This window comes from Natrix helvetica (assembly GCF_964273705.1).
Source record: "Natrix helvetica genome assembly, chromosome: 3".
Classification (NCBI taxonomy): domain Eukaryota; kingdom Metazoa; phylum Chordata; class Lepidosauria; order Squamata; family Natricidae; genus Natrix; species Natrix helvetica.
Window position 1 is genome coordinate 140,173,194 of NC_138549.1, and position 17,951 is coordinate 140,191,144.

Consider the following 17,951-nt stretch of genomic DNA (forward strand, 5'->3'; position numbering starts at 1 on the left):
AGCCACCCCCCCCCCGCTTCTCTCTCTCTCGCACATTTCTTGATGTTGACTCCTATATTCCAAGTTCTGTCCATTTATCTTTTCTCTGGACTTCCTAATTTCATTAGTAAATGTACTGGTGCAAGCAGCGATATAGACACAAGGAGATGGACTGGAAACAAAGGATGCGGGCCACTGCATTGATTCGTTTGTGGAAGGTGCAAAGACAGCGCCCACCATCTCATTCTTCTTGATAACATAACACAGCTCCATTTCAGAAGTTATTTGGGATGACAGCACCAGCCTAAACTGAATAGGGCATCATTTTCAGTTTTCTAACAAACATTATTGCTGTCTTTGTCAAACTAATATTGCTGGCAGACATACTGTGGTTCAGTGTACCCTGACAATATGGAAAAATTGAGTGAATTCTAAACCCTGATTAACCATGGATTAATATAGCACTATAGCACTTAGACTTATATATCACTTCACAGTGCTTTACAACCCTCTCTAAGCAGTTTACAGAGTCAGCACGTTATGGTAATTCATTGTTGGGGGCTACCCACAATTCAAATATAGCCTTCAGAGGTCTGTCTTGTGATTTTCCATGATTCTCCCTCTTGCTGCTTGCCCCCTTACCCTCCTACCACTGTCGTTGTCACCATTATGTTTATAGTGAAGTTGCTAACACCACTGCTCAAACCCTGAGATGTTAGGAGCCATTCTGGCAGTTGCTCTGAGGACTCTATGCTCCAACAAGGGCTCAGAGCAGCTGCCAACACTTGCAGGCCAGTTGTTAGTTCTAGAGGACTCTATGGTTCTGTGATTAACCATAAAGTTGTCTCAGAGCAACTGCCAGAACGGTTGATTACACTTGCAGGGACTAAACATCAGAGGTGACAGCCCCATATTAAGAGTGAGAGAAGTGAGATATTGAATAATCACCACCATCATCATCAGTAGTGGGATTCAATTTTTTTTACTACTGATTCTGTGGGCGTGGCTCGGTGGGCATGGCAGGGAAAGGATACTCTAAACTCTCCATTCCCTCCCCATTCCAGGAGAATGTTACTGCAAAATCCCCATTCCCTCCCAATCAGCTGGGACTTGGGAGGCAGAATAGATGGGGCCAGTCAGAGGTGGCATTTACCGGTTCTCCAGACTACTCAAAAATTCCACCACTGGTTTTCCAGAACTGGTCAGAACCTGCTGAATATCATCATTTGGGGGGGGGGGGGAGATTCAATCAGAAAGCAGGGAGAAGGAAAAGCTTCTTTTTGTGCCATTGATCAAATGCATGAGACATGGCAATACAATTTGGTCTGATTTTAGGGACTTTTGTGGGATCTTTTTGTTCATCCTGTTCATACAGTCGTAAAGTGCGAGGAATACTGGAACATTCAAAAAGAGCTTTGTAGCATTGTTTGATGTAAGCCAATTTCGGAAGCCCAACCACAATACCACTTAGCAGTTCACTGCCTGATTACACACAGGTAGTCCTCAACTTACAACCATTTGCTTAGTGAATGTTATGATGGCACTGAAAAAATAACTTATGACCACTTTTCACATTTATGACCACTGTAGCATTCCCATAGTCACATGATCAAAATTCAGACACTTGGCAACCTGGCATGTATTTATGAGAATTTTAGCGTACCAATGTCATTATTATATTTTGCAACCTTCTTGACAAGCAAAGTCAATGGGGAAACCAGATACACTTAACAACCATTTTAGTAATTTAACAACTGGTGATTCATTTAACAACTGTAGCAAGAAAGGTCATAAGGCAAAACTCACGTATCCCAATTGCAGCCTAATTTAAGTAGAAATTTGCAAGGATAGAATACACATAAAAACCCAAATAATTTGATAATTGTGAATTTATTAGAGCTAATGTCTAAGAATAGTTTATCCAAAAATCTTCGGTATTATGGAATCCCATTGTGCTATTGACATGTAATTGTCCATGCAAGGCAGTAAATTCAATTCTTACTTAAAATGACAAAAATCCTGGGGCTGTACTACTTTAGAGTATAGATAGGAACTCTAAAGACTTCAATTTTTTTCACATGAAGAACGAATTCTGTCTTCTCCATTAAGATAATGTATCTTTGTATATTTAAATGCTTATCTGAAATGGTGCAGCCCAGCCACAGTTCACTACTTCAAGACAATGCAAAAAGCACAGAAAGTTGATACATGTATGAATTCATACAAAAGATGCATTTTAAAATGTAACAGTAAGACACAGATGCCATTGGAGGGCAGTAATTTAATTTTAGCTTCAGAAAGACTGTTCTGTGTTGCCAGATTTTTTGTAGCTAGTATCATATAAATAAGATATGTTCAATGCTTTAGCTCAGCAGTCCCCAACCTTTCTGGCACCAGGGACTGGTTTAGTGGAAGATAATTGTTCCACGGATCGACGGTGGGCGGGTGGGGAAAGGATGGTTTCACGTGCAACCTAGATTCCACACATGTGCAGACAAAATTTTGTTCACTTTTGCACCACTTATGCGATCCAGTTCCTAACAGGCCTAACAAGTTAGGGACCCCTGCTTTAGATTACTAGGAATAAAGTTGTTTTAGTGTGCATTTGGGTATGCATGTAGCAACTCCAGACCAAGTAAGTCTTTTCTCAATATCATGCCACCATTATGGAGGACAGCCATGCAATCGTAGGAAGACATGGCTGCTTTAACAAATTGCCAACAGATGCGATATGAACCCCCCCAGGCATTCCCAAATATGTTTTTCTCTTGACATGTGAAATGCTGCACATCTCTAACTTTATTCTTTTTTCCAAAACTAGTGAACAATTTCGTGCAGCACTTTGTCTTGTTAAAGCAATACTTCATTCTCATGTTTAGTCTAAAACAGGTCACATATTTATATTCTTTGTATAATTACTTGGGGAAAAATGGTAAATTCATTTAAAACAGACAAAAGTTGAAAACACACAAGCTTCAGATAAGACTGTTATGAAGGACAAGCATGTCGTTGTGCAGACAGGGTAAGGAACTTTGGACATGCAAATTACACCATCTGATCACAAACATTTCATCCATTGTTACATGAACAGCATAGAAGACTTATTTTCCAAAGATTAAAAAAGCTCAAGAAAAAAAAAACAAGATTTCTTGCCAAAAATAGTCCTTGAATTTTTTTGTCAACATAATATAATCCTTTTAAATACTCAGTAAAGAACTTTTATGATCTCCCTTAATATTTCATTCTCGCTACGGAGAGTTATATTAACATTACAAGAAAATTAAAAGGAAATTAAATATTTCTTTACTTTGCACCTCTTTCTGATTATCTGGAAGGAAACACAACGCAGCTCACTGCAGATGTCTGTTACCAGCACATATTCTGCTAGTGCATTCTGTAAATTTTCATATTACATGGTTGTTATATCCCCCGTGATATAATCTGCATTACACTGGAAAAGGCCACAGATCCATAGGTTGCTTGATCCTTAAGATAAGGAATATCTATGGAGTTTGCAGGCATTTCATATTTATTTTACAGTGATAATTTCTATTCATAATCCTTTAAATATTGTGAAAAATACAGTAACATCTACATGTACACATCCAATGAAAAGTCTTCAAATGAGGCTGCAGTTTGCTTCTCCTTTTAAAGGTAAAACTTTAAAGTTCAACAGAAACAGAAGAAATCATTGGTACTGCCTATAGTCTCCAAACGGAGAGGCTTGTAACTGAGATGGGTCTTCAGAAAGCTGGGGACCTGTAATAAAAAAAAACAGCAATTGTTTATCGCTCTGCAGTATATTGCTGCACTGAATATGTTTCCATTAGGGTCAAGGGAGAAAGTTGGAGTTCTTACAGTATGATTGTTCCACACTAACGTGCAATTGGGAAGGCACCAACAGTTAAGAACCTACTGTCACATGTTTAGAACCAGAATTGACAACTCTATGAAATCACTATTACACAAGTTTTTGATGCCTGTTATGTGAAAGTATTACAAGTTTGCAGATAAGTTTTAAGTATCTTCGAATGTTTTATTTTGAATGCTTTCAATTTATTGTAGCGAAAATAACTCCCATAATATTTAATTGAACTTTTAAAAGAAGTAAAATTGTTTTTCAGTAAGAGAATTAAATATCAGATTTTACAGCATATGAAACTCTGCAATTATCTTACCATTTGGAAATTGAGCAGATGCAAATCTTGTTAACAGGATACCTGCTCCTTCAATTAATGCTAGAAGAATTCCTCCCATAGCTGCAGATCCAACCATGGCAATTGGTCCATCTAATAAAAGGGATTTTTTAAAAAAGGTTTAGAATAATCTTCAAAAACCATTCTATAATAATACCTCAGGTTACATGTTATGTTGGAAATGTCAATCAATAATAACAACAACAACAACAACAACAATTTAATTTATAACCATCCAGCTCTCAGCCCTTTGCAATTGTTAAACGTTTAAAAACAAAGAACAATACAAAACACAAAAACATTATGAGATAAAAGAATAAAAATAGCAATAAAATAAACCCAGGGGGGACTAGAAAGGAAGAAAGGGATATCAGTCATTCTTTCCAAAGGCCTTGACGAAAATGGGAATATAAAGCTAAATAACACTGAAAATTAAAATGTAGATTCTTCATAGCAGGCGTGTACAACCTGCAGCCCAAAGGTCACGTATATCACTCCAAAATTTTAGGTACAACTTCCCTCCATCCTTTCAAGAAATTCTAACACTGTAAAAAATTAAGAATAGAATATGCATTGATAAAGGCTCGTTATATATTTTAATCATCTGTCAGAAAGTTTTTAAAAATGTTGAGAGGCAGGGCTGACATCACGACGTGCGATCTTGAAGCTCCAAGATCGCCGTCAATATCGCTGCCGCTGGACGGTCCTTTTGGACCTAAACCATCCCGCAGAGACGATGATAGAGAAGGGCACATCCTGCTGATCCCAGGGACATCACAAAATCCCTGCTAGATCCAGGAGAAGCCCTTTTTTCCGGCCACAGAAAAGCAGCCATTAAAGCTGCTGAAAGTTGGGAGAGCTCCAGAACGGAAGGAAAGCGGGAGAGAAAGTGTGTCAAATTGGTGAGATAAATTTTATTATTAGAGAACACCCAAAAAGATACAAAGTAAAGTTAAAATTGAAGACAAAAGAGGTTAAGCGGCGAGATTAAGCCTGAGTCAAATTTAGTGTGTTATTTTTCTTTAATCTTTTTATTGATGGAATTTTTACAAACACTTTTTACTTTTTAAACTGGAGTGGGGTTTTTTTCTTCTATTTCTCTTTTTTCAAAACTTATTAAGACTTTCTTTTTCTTTTTTCAGCACTCTATTGCATTTTCTTTTTAAGAATTTCTCTTTTTCTCCTTAAGTTTGGAATATAAAGAGGGAAGTAAAAGTAGAGGAAAAGAAGTAACACTGCCACTTGGAGGCTTGGAAACATTGTTTTTCCTTTTTTCCCTTTGAGCATTTGATCTACATTTCAAGGTCTTTGAGCTTGTTTATTGAAAATGATAGTGGGATGAGCATGGATTGTTTATACAGGTGCTCGTCCGGGGTACTATCAGTAGCTGGACTGGAGTGAAATGAAAGCTTGATTTGAAAGAGAGAAGATTTCAATGAACCTGTTGGGAACTTAATAAAAAAACCTTGGATTTTATATAGTGCAACTGTTTACTATCTGGAGAAAAAGACTGATGTTGCAACACGAAAAAGAAAAGGAAGTGACTTTGCAGATGATTATACAAGAAATTCAAAAAATACGTAAGAACGGAGATCATTGAAAAGAGAATGGAGAATATTGAACAAAGAACAGGAAAAATAGATGGAAAAATTGAGAATATTTACCAAACGATGAAATACAAGGACAGATTTCAAAAAATTGAAGAAAAAGATGAACAAAGAGATAAGAAAATTTGAGATATTGACAGTAGAATGAGTGTGGTTGAAAAAGACAAGAGTGGAACATTGGAATGGGAGAGCGACAGATCACAATTTTATCTCAGATTCCAGAATATAGAAGAAGGGAGAAAATTTGGCAGAAGTAATGATAGAAATTCTGGCAGAAGCATCGGTGATAACCAAAGGAAAGTTGATGGAAGGAACAGACGAGGGGTTTCAAGTCTTTACAAGATATGCAGTGAAAAACAAGTTACTAAGAGACGTCCATATAATATCTACCAAGAAAACAATTAGAACACAAATACTACAAATGGCAGGAGATATAAGATTGTATTACTATTGGATGGATACAGGATGATGTAATGAAATGCTATAATAAAAATTAATTTAAATTTAGTTAAGCATAGAATATTACGCATAAAATGAAGTAATAATAGTTATAGTCATATAAATGATTAACAATGGTAATAATGTATAGACGTGTATATATATATGTATACTAGATTGATAATATGAAATTTTATATAAATTGTAAGCGAGGACTATGGAGAGGATACATAAAAGTTTTGTAACCAAAGATAAACAATTTTATACAGAACACAATATAAAGATGTAATATTACTGGATGGTTTTGGGATGAAGGGATGAAATGCCACAATGTAAATTTATTTTAAACTTAGAATATTTCACATAAAAGTAAGTAATAATGGTTGTACTCAAATAAATGTTCAATAATGATCATAATAGTGTGCATATATGTATATTAGATTAATAATATGAGATTTTATATAAATTGTAAGCAAAGACTGTGGTGAGGGAGCACAAAAGTTTTGTAACCTGTCGACACACTGTATGCAATTGGAGGATGGTTTTTATGCCTTATGTCTGTTTATGTTTGTTTGTTTGTTTAAAAAAATAAAAAAAATAAAAAAGAAAGTTAAAAAATGTTCATAGGTAGTCCTTACTTCTTGAAGCTAAAATGGCCCCTGTTAAAGCACCACTGGAAATAGAATTCCAGGGATCTTCTTTTCCTCTTGCTTTCACCAGGCTACAGTCGATCATGGAGAAGAGACCACCCCAGATAGCAAAGCTACCTATTTGAATGAAAAATGATTCAAAATTTATAACCAAAGTTTTAGTGGTCATTTTAAAAATTTGGATCCTAGCAAAAGAAGCTAGAGAAAATTTTGTTTTAAATTCAAAAAGAAACAACATTTATGGTTATGACCAAACATATCAAATATTCAAGAATTTAACACAAAAAGGAAGTATAATTAATGCCCACCAAAGTTCCTTAGGGCAGTGGTTCTCAACCTTCCCAATGCCGCGACCCTTTAATACAGTTCCTCTTGTTGTGGTGACCCCTAAGCATAGAGGAGCGGTGTCTCAGTTCCTAAGACCATCAAAAATATGTGTTTTCAGACGGTCTTTGGCGACCCCTGTGAAAGGGTCATTCGACCCCCAAAGGGGGCCCGACCCACAGGTTGAAAACCACTGCCTTAGGGATATTCCAAAAGTTAAGAACATTTGATTAAAAACTGCATCTCCTTAATTTCTAAAAGCAGTTCACTTAATAAATACTTTTTTTCTTCCTCTTTCAAGCCATTCTGGACTCCTGGTGATTATATGGACAAGACCATGTAGTTTCTGGAAGTAGTTTGCCACTTTTCCCCCCTAAGGCTGAGAGTAATTGGCTCAAAAACCACCCATGTGGCTTTTGTACCCACGACATGTTTAGAACACAAGTCTCACCACTCAGGTCTCACGACTCCTGGCCCAGGCTTTAACCTCTAAGCCAAGCTAGTTCATACATTAAATGATAACAATTTACCCTCTTCTAAGATAACTGTTTTCTTCTCTCATCTAGACATATTTTCTCACAAATGTATATATAAGAATGCTTGTTGAAAGTATTGATTTATGCTTCTAAATAACTTTATTTCCTTGCTTAGACAGGAAAGAAGAAATCTATTCTCTAGTTGGGCAAAAAAAGTTTCTCAAATCTTGAAAGATAACTATCAAGTGTTCTTTTCTCCCTGCTGAGGTAGGCATGGCACTTGAAAGAGGTGGTCCTTCTTTTCCACACCTAGGAAGGAAACGCTCAAGTAAAACATATATTGACAAATGTCAAATGTTACCTTTTCCTGGTTTTTTTTTTTAAAAAGGCTTTTGTTCCCTTCTTTTTATTGTCAAAAGCACAGGGCAGATAATGACGCAGCTATAGTAGCCCCTTCTTCAGTTATACACTATACCAGTGTTTCTCAAACTTGGCGACTTTAAGTCCTGTGGACTTCAACTCCCAGAATCCCCCAGCCAGCATAGCTGGCTGGGGAATTCTGGGAGTTGAAGTCCACAGGACTTAAAGTCGCCAAGTTTGAGAAACACTGCACTATACTAAAGAAAAGTAAAGACCATGTCCATCAAGAAATGTTATCACTTTTCTTTTTAAAACAGAGAAGGAAATAATAATAAACAACAATAATTACCTCCCAACTGTGGTGCTCTGGTTTTAATAGCTGTCAAACTACCCCGCAATCGGTAATTTACACCCTGGAAAAGGTAAAAATATACTATTAAGAGTAATACTAAAGGTTTTTATTCAAGTTACAATCTATAGAGTTTAATTTATGTTCCTGAGACTGATATGCTATGCTAAAATTCTACTCATCACCATGCTGGGACAGGCAGCAACGGCTGTAATGGTATTCCAGAAGTAAAAAGGTTTTTTTTTTTAACTTTGTATTTTTAATCCATATCTGACTTTTTGTAAAACAACATATATCAGACAGGCTACCAATTTGTTTTAGCAACATGTGATCTTGCACAATTTCAGGCACCCATCCACTTTTGCAGAGCATGGGTGCCTAAAGTCACGTGAGATCATGCCCCCCAGAAACTTCCTTTCTTTTTTTTATTGAACAATTTTCTTCATTTTTCAATCACAATTTCAATCTTTATAACGCTCCGATATAGGTATATCTAATATGTACACACAAGTTATTTACATTATTTTTCCTTTTCTTTTATGTGCGTATCTACTTTATATAGTATGCTATTATTATAATTACATCAGTGTGTTTGTGTGTGTGTGTTACAACCCCCGGTATGCCCAAATATGGGAGGGAGCTCACTACTCCCTCTTTCTGTCCTTCAGCTCATTACAGAAGACCATCCAGGCAGAAAACCATATTTTTATTTTTAATGTTGCCTTTGCTATGTTTGTGTTTTATTTGTGCTGATAAATAAATAAAGGGAGACTAGTATAGATCTATTTCAAGCTATTTAGCTCTCATCAGCTAGCCATACCCTTACTGGGATTCGAACCAGGGCTGTATTACATATTAGGCAGTTGTATTAGCCACTAAGCCACAGGCTCTCCTTATCAGCTGAGCCAGGGAAATAGGCATACCAGGGGTTGTAACACACATACATACATACATACATCCTTTTTGTCACCTCTTAATTTACTTTAACCTTTTTGATCTTTATTTCTATTCTCCACTCAATTATACCATGTGTCCAAAATCAAATAGTATTCTGTTTCTTCTCTTTTGTTTCCATTGTTAGCCTATCCATCTCCGCACATTCTAACACTTTTTTTATCACATTCCATCAGAAGGGATGCTATCATTTTTTCAGTTTTGCGCAAGTGTGATTCTGGCTGCTGTAATGTGTAACGTGATATATTGTGTTTTTTTACAGTAATTTCCTCTTAGTATACCTAATGAAAATAATTCCAGTTTTAAATCTATTTGTTGGTTAGTAATTTCCTCTAGCCCCCAAAACCTTTTATTATTTATTTATTTTCTTCGAATTTCTAGACCGCCCCCTCTCCCGAAAAGGACTCGGGGCGGTGTACAGTCCACACAACAAACAATAAGTATCAAATACAAATATAAATACAGATATAAATACACATAAGGAGGAGGTTAAAAATTTAAAAAGAACTGTACAGAAGAATATAAATCTGGTTCTAAAAACCCTAAAATCAGTTACATTTAAAACCGTACCCTATAAATAACCAGGTAAGAATATGTTTCCAGGAGGTAACAGTTGTCACAATTATAATTATGCCAGGCCAGCTAATCGAAACAGGTGAGTCTTCAATTTTTGTCGGAAGGAGCGGAAGTCTGTGGTGGTTGTGACATCGGGGGGGAAGTCATTCCAGAGGGTTGGGCCCATCACAGAAGGCCCTACTCCTTGGCGTCGCCCGCTGGCATTGCCTAGTGGACGGCACCTGGAGAAGCCCCTCCCTGTGAGAGCGGATTGGCCGCAGGGATGTATGTGGGAGGATGCGATCCCGCAAGTAACTAGGTCCCGTGCCATGGAGCGCTTTAAAGATGGTAATCAGCACCTTGAAACGCACCCGAAAAACTACAGGTAGCCAGTGCAGCTCGCGCAGGAGAGGTGTTACATGGGAGTATCTAGAGCTCCCCATGACAACCCGCGCGGCCGCGTTCTGGACTAGCTGCAGTCTCTGGGCGCGTCCCAAGGGAAGCCCCATGTAGAGAGCGTTACAGTAGTCTAGGCGAGACGTCACCAGCGCATGAGTGACTGTGCGTAGGGCATCCCGATCCAGAAGGGGGCGCAATTGGCGCACCAGGCGAACCTGGTGGAATGCCCCCCTTGCCACGGCTGCCACATGGTCATCCATTGACAGCCGGGCATCTAGGACGACGCCCAAATTGCGCGCCCGTTCCACAGGGGGCAATTGCTCGCCCTCTATGGCCAGCGATGGGGTCAGCTGGCTGAACCGAGGCGCCGGTAGCCACAGCCACTCAGTCTTGGAGGGGTTGAGTTTGAGTCTGTTGTCCCCCATCCAGACCCCGACGGCTTCCAAACACCGGGACATCACTTCAACAGCCTCGTTGGGGTGGCTCGGGGTTGAAATGTACAGCTGAGTGTCGTCAGCGTACAGATGGTATTCAACCCCAAAACCACGGATGATCTCGCCCAGCGGCTTCACATATGTATTGAACAGAAGGGGCGAGAGGACCGACCCCTGCGGCACTCCACAAGAGAGTGGCCTCAGGGTCGATCTCTGCCCCCCCGTCAACACATATTGCATCCGGCCGGAGAGGTAGGAGCCGAACCACCGCAAAACGGTGCCTCCGACTCCCATCCCTTCCAGCCGGCGCAGTAGGATACCATGGTCGATGGTATCAAAAGCCGCTGAGAGGTCTAATAGGACCAGGATAGAGGAATAACCTCTATCTCTGGCCCTCCAGAGATCATCGACCAACGCGACCAAGGCTGTCTCTGTGCTGTGTCCGGGTCGGAAGCCGGACTGGCGTGGGTCTAGATAGTCGGATTCATCAAGGTGACGTGGAAATTGCTGCGCCACCACATTCTCAACAACCTTCGCCAGAAAGGGAAGGTTGGAGACTGGACGATAATTAGCTAGCTCCATTGGGTCAAGCGAAGACCTCTTCAGTAAGGGCCTCACCACCGCCTCTTTCAAGGCAGATGGTAAGGATCCCTCCCCCAACGAGGCATTCACCAGGCCCAGAAGCCAGCCTCGTGTCACCTCCCAGGATGCCAGTACCAACCAGGAGTGACACGGGTCCAATGAACATGTGGTGGGTCGCAGCCGTCCACGCAACCTGTCTAAATCCTCGGGGGCAACAGAGTCAAACTCCTCCCAGAGTGGATTCACAAGACTTGCTGTTGACGGCCCGTCCAGACCACTGGAGGGGGCCCATCCGCTTCGGATCTGAGCGACTTTGTTCTGTAGATATTCTCCAAACTCCTCTGCTCTTCCCTGTAAGGGTGCCCCCCGCGTCTCCTGAACCAAGAGGGAGCGGGTCACCCTAAACAGGGCGGCAGGGCGGTTATCCGCAGACGCAATAAGAGCGGTGCAATGTCTACGTTTGGCCGCTCTCAATGCCACAAGGTAGGTCCGTAAATAGGCTCTTACCTGTGTTCGGTCAGACTCGGAGCGTGAGGACCTCCACCTGCTCTCTAGACGTCTTCTATGGCGCTTCATCACCCTGAGCTCCTCGGTATACCAAGGTGCCCGGGTGAGTCGCTGCCGTAGGAGAGGTCGCAAAGGCGCAACCTGGTCCAAGGCCCCAGCCGTCGCCCTATTCCAGGCGGCCACTAGGTCCTCCGACCGAGCGCGGGTCAGGGCTACAGGTAATGGCCCAAGCTCTGTCTGGAACCTATCTGGTTCCATCAGGCGCTTGGGGCGGTACCAGCTTGGACGAACTGGCTCCGCCTCCTCGCGGTGGGGGGTAGCGCCAGGGAAGTCTAGCCGGAGACATGAGTGATCTGACCATGACAGGGGGGTAATATCTAAATCCCCTATTCCCAGATCACTCGTCCACTGCTCAGATACAAAAACAAGGTCCAGTGTGTGACCACCTTCGTGTGTGGGGCCCTGAATTAGTTGGGTCAGGCCCATGGCTGTCATGGAAGCCATGAACTCCCGAGCTACCTCAGATGCTGCTCCCGTCGACGGCAGGTTGAAGTCCCCCATAACTAAAAGTTTGGGGATCTCCACCGCCGCCTCCGAGATCAGCTCGAGGAGCTCGGGCAGGGCTGCTGACGTATAGCGAGGAGCCAAGTATACAATCAGCAAACCCCACTGCCTCCCTGGGCCCCATTTCACACCAAGTGACTCACACCCGGATATCTGAGGAACAGTGAACTCCCTCGGCTCTAGACCATCCCGTATAACTACCGCCACCCCTCCACCCTTACCCAGGGCCCGAGGCTGATGGAATGCATGGAAACTTGGTGGGCACATTTCCACGAGGGGTAAACCACCCTCGCGACCCAACCAGGTCTCCGTTATTCCTGCAAGGTCCAGCTCCCCCTCGGAGATCAACTCATTAATGAGGGGGGCCTTATTGGTCACGGACCTTGCATTGCAAAGCATCAGCCGCAGGCCCTGTCTCTGTAGTTCCTGACCACCTAGGTTGCGGGGGTTGGTACAAACGACCGGGCGTAGCCAGCAGCCACGGTCTCCCAACCGACCTTGTGATCTTCTCTTGTCCTCGCATCCCCCCCTCCCCGCGACCGTTGCAATAAAACAACCCTCTACTGGAATAGCTTGTTCCCTCACCCCCCCCCATTCCGCTCACTTCCCTCCTGGACTCACCTGTTCGTCTGGCACTGGCTTCCCTCCTGGCCTGGTTATCCCCCCCTCCCTTCCCAGAACCCCCTAAAAACAATATAAAACATTTAGCGAAAGAGGGGCCTCCCGCAGGCGGAGCAGGTCAGACCTCGAATAAATTAAAACGTTGTAATAGTCCCAGTAGGGTAGGGGTGCAGATGATGCAAAGTTAGTAGTTAATAGAGTCTCAGTGGAGTGGAGGGTAGAAAGTTAATAAATAGAAGAGTCTCAATGGAGGGTAGGGGATATTCCAGTGTCCAGGTGGTACTTGGTGCTTGGAGGCAGGGGGGGGGGGGAGGGCAAGAAATGATTAAATATCCCAGGTGGTAGGGGGAAGGCAAAGGTAGCAAAAATGGTGGAGGGTAGATGAAAGTTCAGCTCAGCTGTTTCCAGGTGGATACAGCCCCCCCCGATGGATGGGGGGGGCATTCTTGGCCCAGCTGCTTAGCTCCCATTAGAGTCAGCAGCCTTTCACTCTTAGTGCGAAAAGCATTTTGCAAGCCAACAGGATGCTGAAAGCAACGCGATATCACTTTCAGCATCCCATCGGCTTGCAAATGCTTTTCGTGCCGAGAGTGAAAGTTTCTGGGGGCTGTGATCTTGGGCAACTTCAGGCACCCACTTGTTTTTGGAGAGAATGGGTGCCTGAAGTCAAGCAAGATCAAAGCCCCCAAAACATTTCACTCTCGGTGCAAAAAGCATTTGCAAGCTAAACAATAGGGTGGAAGCATGGTTGATGGGTATACGTTTTATGGGGCCTGTTTTAATTGGTTATTTTGTTTTAATTTAATTTTTTGTTTTAATTATATTGTGGTTTTGATTCTTGCTTGCTGCCCAAAGTTGTTTCTGGTAGATGAATGCTATATGTGCTTGTTTGTTTAATAAATAAATAAAAATAAAGATAACATTCTCCATCCCCTGGAGGTTTTTAAGAAAAGGCTGAACAGCTACTTCTCAAGTGTGGGTTAATTGATTTTCCTGCATACTGCAGAGAGTTGGATTACATGATACTTGTGGATCCTTCCACAATTATATGATTTTATTATTTCAGAGAAATAGGCATTTTTTAAAATGTGCTTCATGTTGTACATATAAATAAATATAACATATATAATTTTATAAATTTAAAATATTAAAAGTTATTTTCACTGAATTCATTATTTACAAAATTCTGTATTTAAGTACTATAGAAAAAAGAATCATAAACTTGTCTCCAGAAATTATTTTAACTTACCACTGGGGAATTTCTGAATCCTTTGATGGCTTGAAAGATGCCTCCACCAATGGCTCCCATTGTGAAAGCACCACCACAATCATCCACTATTCTCCAGGGGCTAAATATATATATATATATATATAAATCTTGTAACTTGATCACAGCAAACAATTCCTCAGATACTACAGCTTCAATGTATTATGTCCATTAGCTTTCTAACAAATGCACATCCCCAAAAATCAAAACAAAAACCAACAAATACAGTATATGTTTTAAGGTAATTTTTTTATTGTGGACCCTCTAACTACAGTCTTGTATGTTGCATAAAAGATCTTGTCAGAAGAAAGAAATCAACCCAGAAATCACCTGAAAGATCTAGGATTGCTGGTAAAAAAAACAAAGAAAATAAGATTATTGTGCTTTATCAAATGACATCTATTCTACATTAAAAGACATATGTGATTGATTGAACTTCTGTACTACACAAATATCTGGGAGACAATGGAGAATAGGGGAGTCTGGAGTGCTATGGTCCATGGATTCACTTAGCCATTACACAACAACACAAAGATGATGTGCTAATGGTAGCTGCGCTGTAACAGTGTTGAGGGGAGAGCATTGCAACATGCCCTAATAAAGGCCCATATTTTTGCATAACGGAGTGAGCTCCCGTTACTTGTCCCAGTTTCCACCAACCTAGCAGCTGGAAAGCATGTAAAAATGCAAGTAGAAAAACAGGGACCACCTTTGATGGGAAGGTAATAGCGTTCCATGCGCCTTCGGCATTTAGTCCTGCCGGCCACATGACCACAGAGACGTCTTCGGACAGCACTGGCTCTTTGGCTTAGAAATGGAGATCCGCCCCCTAGAGTCGGGAACGACTAGCACATATGTGCAAATGGAACCATTACCTTAATATTTTTGGTTTATCAATGTATGAGGATAGAAAACTATGTGTCCAATTAAATATTCTGGCAATAACGTGTAATCTTTAACAGCAGAAATGGGGATGGCCTCCACAGCAGGGATCTCCAACTTTGGCAACTTTAAGCCTGGAGGACTTCAACTCCCAGAATTCCCCAGCCAGCAAAGCTGGCTGGGAAATTCTGGGAGTTGAAGTCCACCAGGCTTAAAGTTGCTAAGGTTTGGAGACCCCTGCTCTACAGTACATATGGTGCTGAGTTACCATTACAAGACCCCTTGGCTACCTTCTGGGAACTGATCAATAGCGCTGCACTGACCGGGGTTGGTTGTTAGCTGCTGGGAACGGTACAGCAATTCTGCAGCACCTGAAGACCGCAGGCTCTCCTGCCTCCCCCGCAGAGGAGGGACTAGAAACCGGACTCAGATTTACAGATGACCTGTTCGCCAACCCGGCAAGGAGTCGCTCAGGGCAGGTGCACTCTTAACAAAGCCGCGCGCAGCCATTTCATTCCACGTGCTTTCTCTTGGCTAAGGAGTCGCTTCTCGGTCAAAGGCCGCCCGGTTCCGGCCACCCTTAAAAAGAAGCCCGACTCCGACTCCTTGCCCTCTATGAGCTGATTGGCCCAATCCATATCCCCAAGGTGACCGGCAGGAGAAAGGACAACGGCGCGGGTCCCAAGGCGCCCCCATTAAGGACGGAGCCGGCTGCCGCTCGGGAGAGAAAAAAACCGAACCGGGCAGGGAGAGGCCACGGCCACAGCCATTGCTTACCAAGGCTCTCGCGCGTATTCCTCCATTTTCGTCCCGGTTTCCACACAGCGGCGTAACGCGCAGAGTCAGACGTTTGCCGGCTTGTGAATCAGGCGGTTTTCGGGCCCCGGCGACGCCAGGCGCAGCCATTGGCTGACAGTCCTTGAAGGGGCCGGCTCAACTTAACGAGGCCCGGTTCCGGAGCTGAGCGGCGCCCACGTGTTGCCCTCCGACCGCCTCGGGAACGCCAGGCCGAAGGGAAAGCTTAGGAGGAAAATCAGTTGGATTCCGGCGTGGGATCTCTGTGCTATAAATGAGCGCGAGCCGGGGGGGGGGGAATTCCCCAAAAGTGGAGTTTTCTAGCATCAGGGGTATCCTAAGAAAGCAAAAGAAGAACTCACTGTTAAATTGTCCTGAGGGCGTGGCAAGAAGCAATGGGTGGAAACTAAGCAAGGAGAGAAGCAACTTAGAACTAAGGAGAAGTTTCCTGACAGAACAATTAATCAATGGAACAACTTGCCTCCAGAAGTTGTGAATGCTCCAACACTCAACGTTTTTAAGAAGATGTTGGATATCCATTTGTCTGAAGAGGTGTAGGGTTTCCTGTCTAAGCAGGGAGTTGAACTAGAAGACCTTCAAGGTCCTTTCCAACTCCTGTTATTCTATTCTAAATGATCTGTGTTGATCGATTCAGTATACTCGATTCGATGGACACTTTAATTTTTTTATAAAGTTTTTTTTTATTTTTAAACAAACACATAAAACACATACAACCTTCCATTTCATATAGCGTGTCGTTTGGTTACAAAATTTTGTGCGTCCTCCATGGTCACAACTTATAATTATGTATGGAGTCACAAATTATTCACTAGATAAACATAAGTACATTATTATCATTATATGTCAATTATTCAACTGTAATTATTATTCCTTAATTTTAAATGAGTTATTCTAAGTATTGAATTCATACATAACAACATCATTTGTATCAATAGTTCAACTCCAATTATTATTTCTACATTTTAAACAGAATATTCTATATATTGAGATCATACATCATTCCATTACATCGTTCTATTTAACAATGCTAAACCCTTAAAATTATTGCATATATCATTCCATTATTCTTAAAATATAAAAAATTCTCCATTTTTCATTACCATGATTTTTTATCTAACCATTGATAAAACAAGTCCCAAATCTTGTTAAATTGTTCATCATCTTGTTCTCTGATTTCAAATGTCAATTTACTCATTTCCGCACATTCCATTATTTCCTGCGTTCGTATTTTCTCATTTTTCCATTTTTTTGCAAATACAATTCTAGCTGCTGTTAAAGCATTTACAATCAAATATTTCAAATCTCTATTATATATTTCTGGTATAATTCCCAATAAAAAAATCTCTGGTTTTAAGTCTATATCTTTTTGTGTCATTTTTCTCCAACCACATGTGGATCTTAGTCCAATATATTTTAGCTTCTGAGCAAGTCCACCACATATGGTAATATGAACCCGGTGTCTGATGACATTTCCAACACTTTCCTGATTATTCTTGAACATTCTTGCTATTCTCGTCAGGGGTAGATGCCACCTGTAAAACATCTTATACAAATTTTCATTATAAGCTGTTGACATTGTCATTTTATAATTTTGGGACCACAATTTCTGCCACTTCTCTTAATTCGATTTTCATTATAAGCTGTTGACATTGTCATTTTATAATTTTGGGACCACAATTTCTGCCACTTCTCTTAATTCAATCCCATGCCCAAAATTCCCCCCCCCCCAGACTATCATAGATCCTTTAACTTGTTCTTCTAACTTAACCTCTAATAGGTGTCCATAAAGATTTTAAATTACTTTTTCATCAGTACTCATCAACATTTTATCTAGCTGAGTTATTTTATCATAAAACCTTCCTCTTTATGATATTTCTCATATCTAGATTGTATTTGCACATAAGAAAACCAATTCATCTTTATTCCTTCCTGTTCCAACTCTTGCATAGATTTAAGTTCACCCTCTGCATTCAATATTTCACCATATCTAA

At 41.3% G+C, this 17,951-nt stretch overlaps 1 protein-coding gene across 1 annotated transcript; it reads right to left on the reverse strand.

Moving 5' to 3' along the window:
• Positions 1-1,853: 1,853 nt before the first annotated feature.
• On the reverse strand, positions 1,854-16,464 carry TIMM17A (translocase of inner mitochondrial membrane 17A). The gene is made up of 6 exons (XM_081949240.1): positions 15,922-16,464; positions 14,245-14,344; positions 8,380-8,443; positions 6,859-6,987; positions 4,158-4,268; positions 1,854-3,738 (listed from the first exon to the last, which is right to left on the reverse strand). The coding sequence occupies exons 1-6, from the start codon at positions 15,945-15,947 to the stop codon at positions 3,668-3,670; spliced, it is 501 nt and encodes a 166-aa protein (XP_081805366.1). The 5' UTR covers positions 15,948-16,464; the 3' UTR covers positions 1,854-3,667.
• Between the last annotated feature and the right edge of the window lie 1,487 nt (positions 16,465-17,951).

What these genes read in the sequence shown, in the direction of transcription:
- TIMM17A (XM_081949240.1), bottom strand. Translation starts at nt 15,947, where the DNA reads ATGGAGGAATACGCGCGAGAGCCTTG. An exon ending in CAGAGCACCACAGTTGGGAG is followed by an intron (nt 6,988 to 8,379) that starts GTAATTATTGTT and finishes TCATTCAAATAG; the next exon opens with GTAGCTTTGCTATCTGGGGT. An exon ending in ATCTGCTCAATTTCCAAATG is followed by an intron (nt 3,739 to 4,157) that starts GTAAGATAATTG and finishes TTTTTATTACAG; the next exon opens with GTCCCCAGCTTTCTGAAGAC.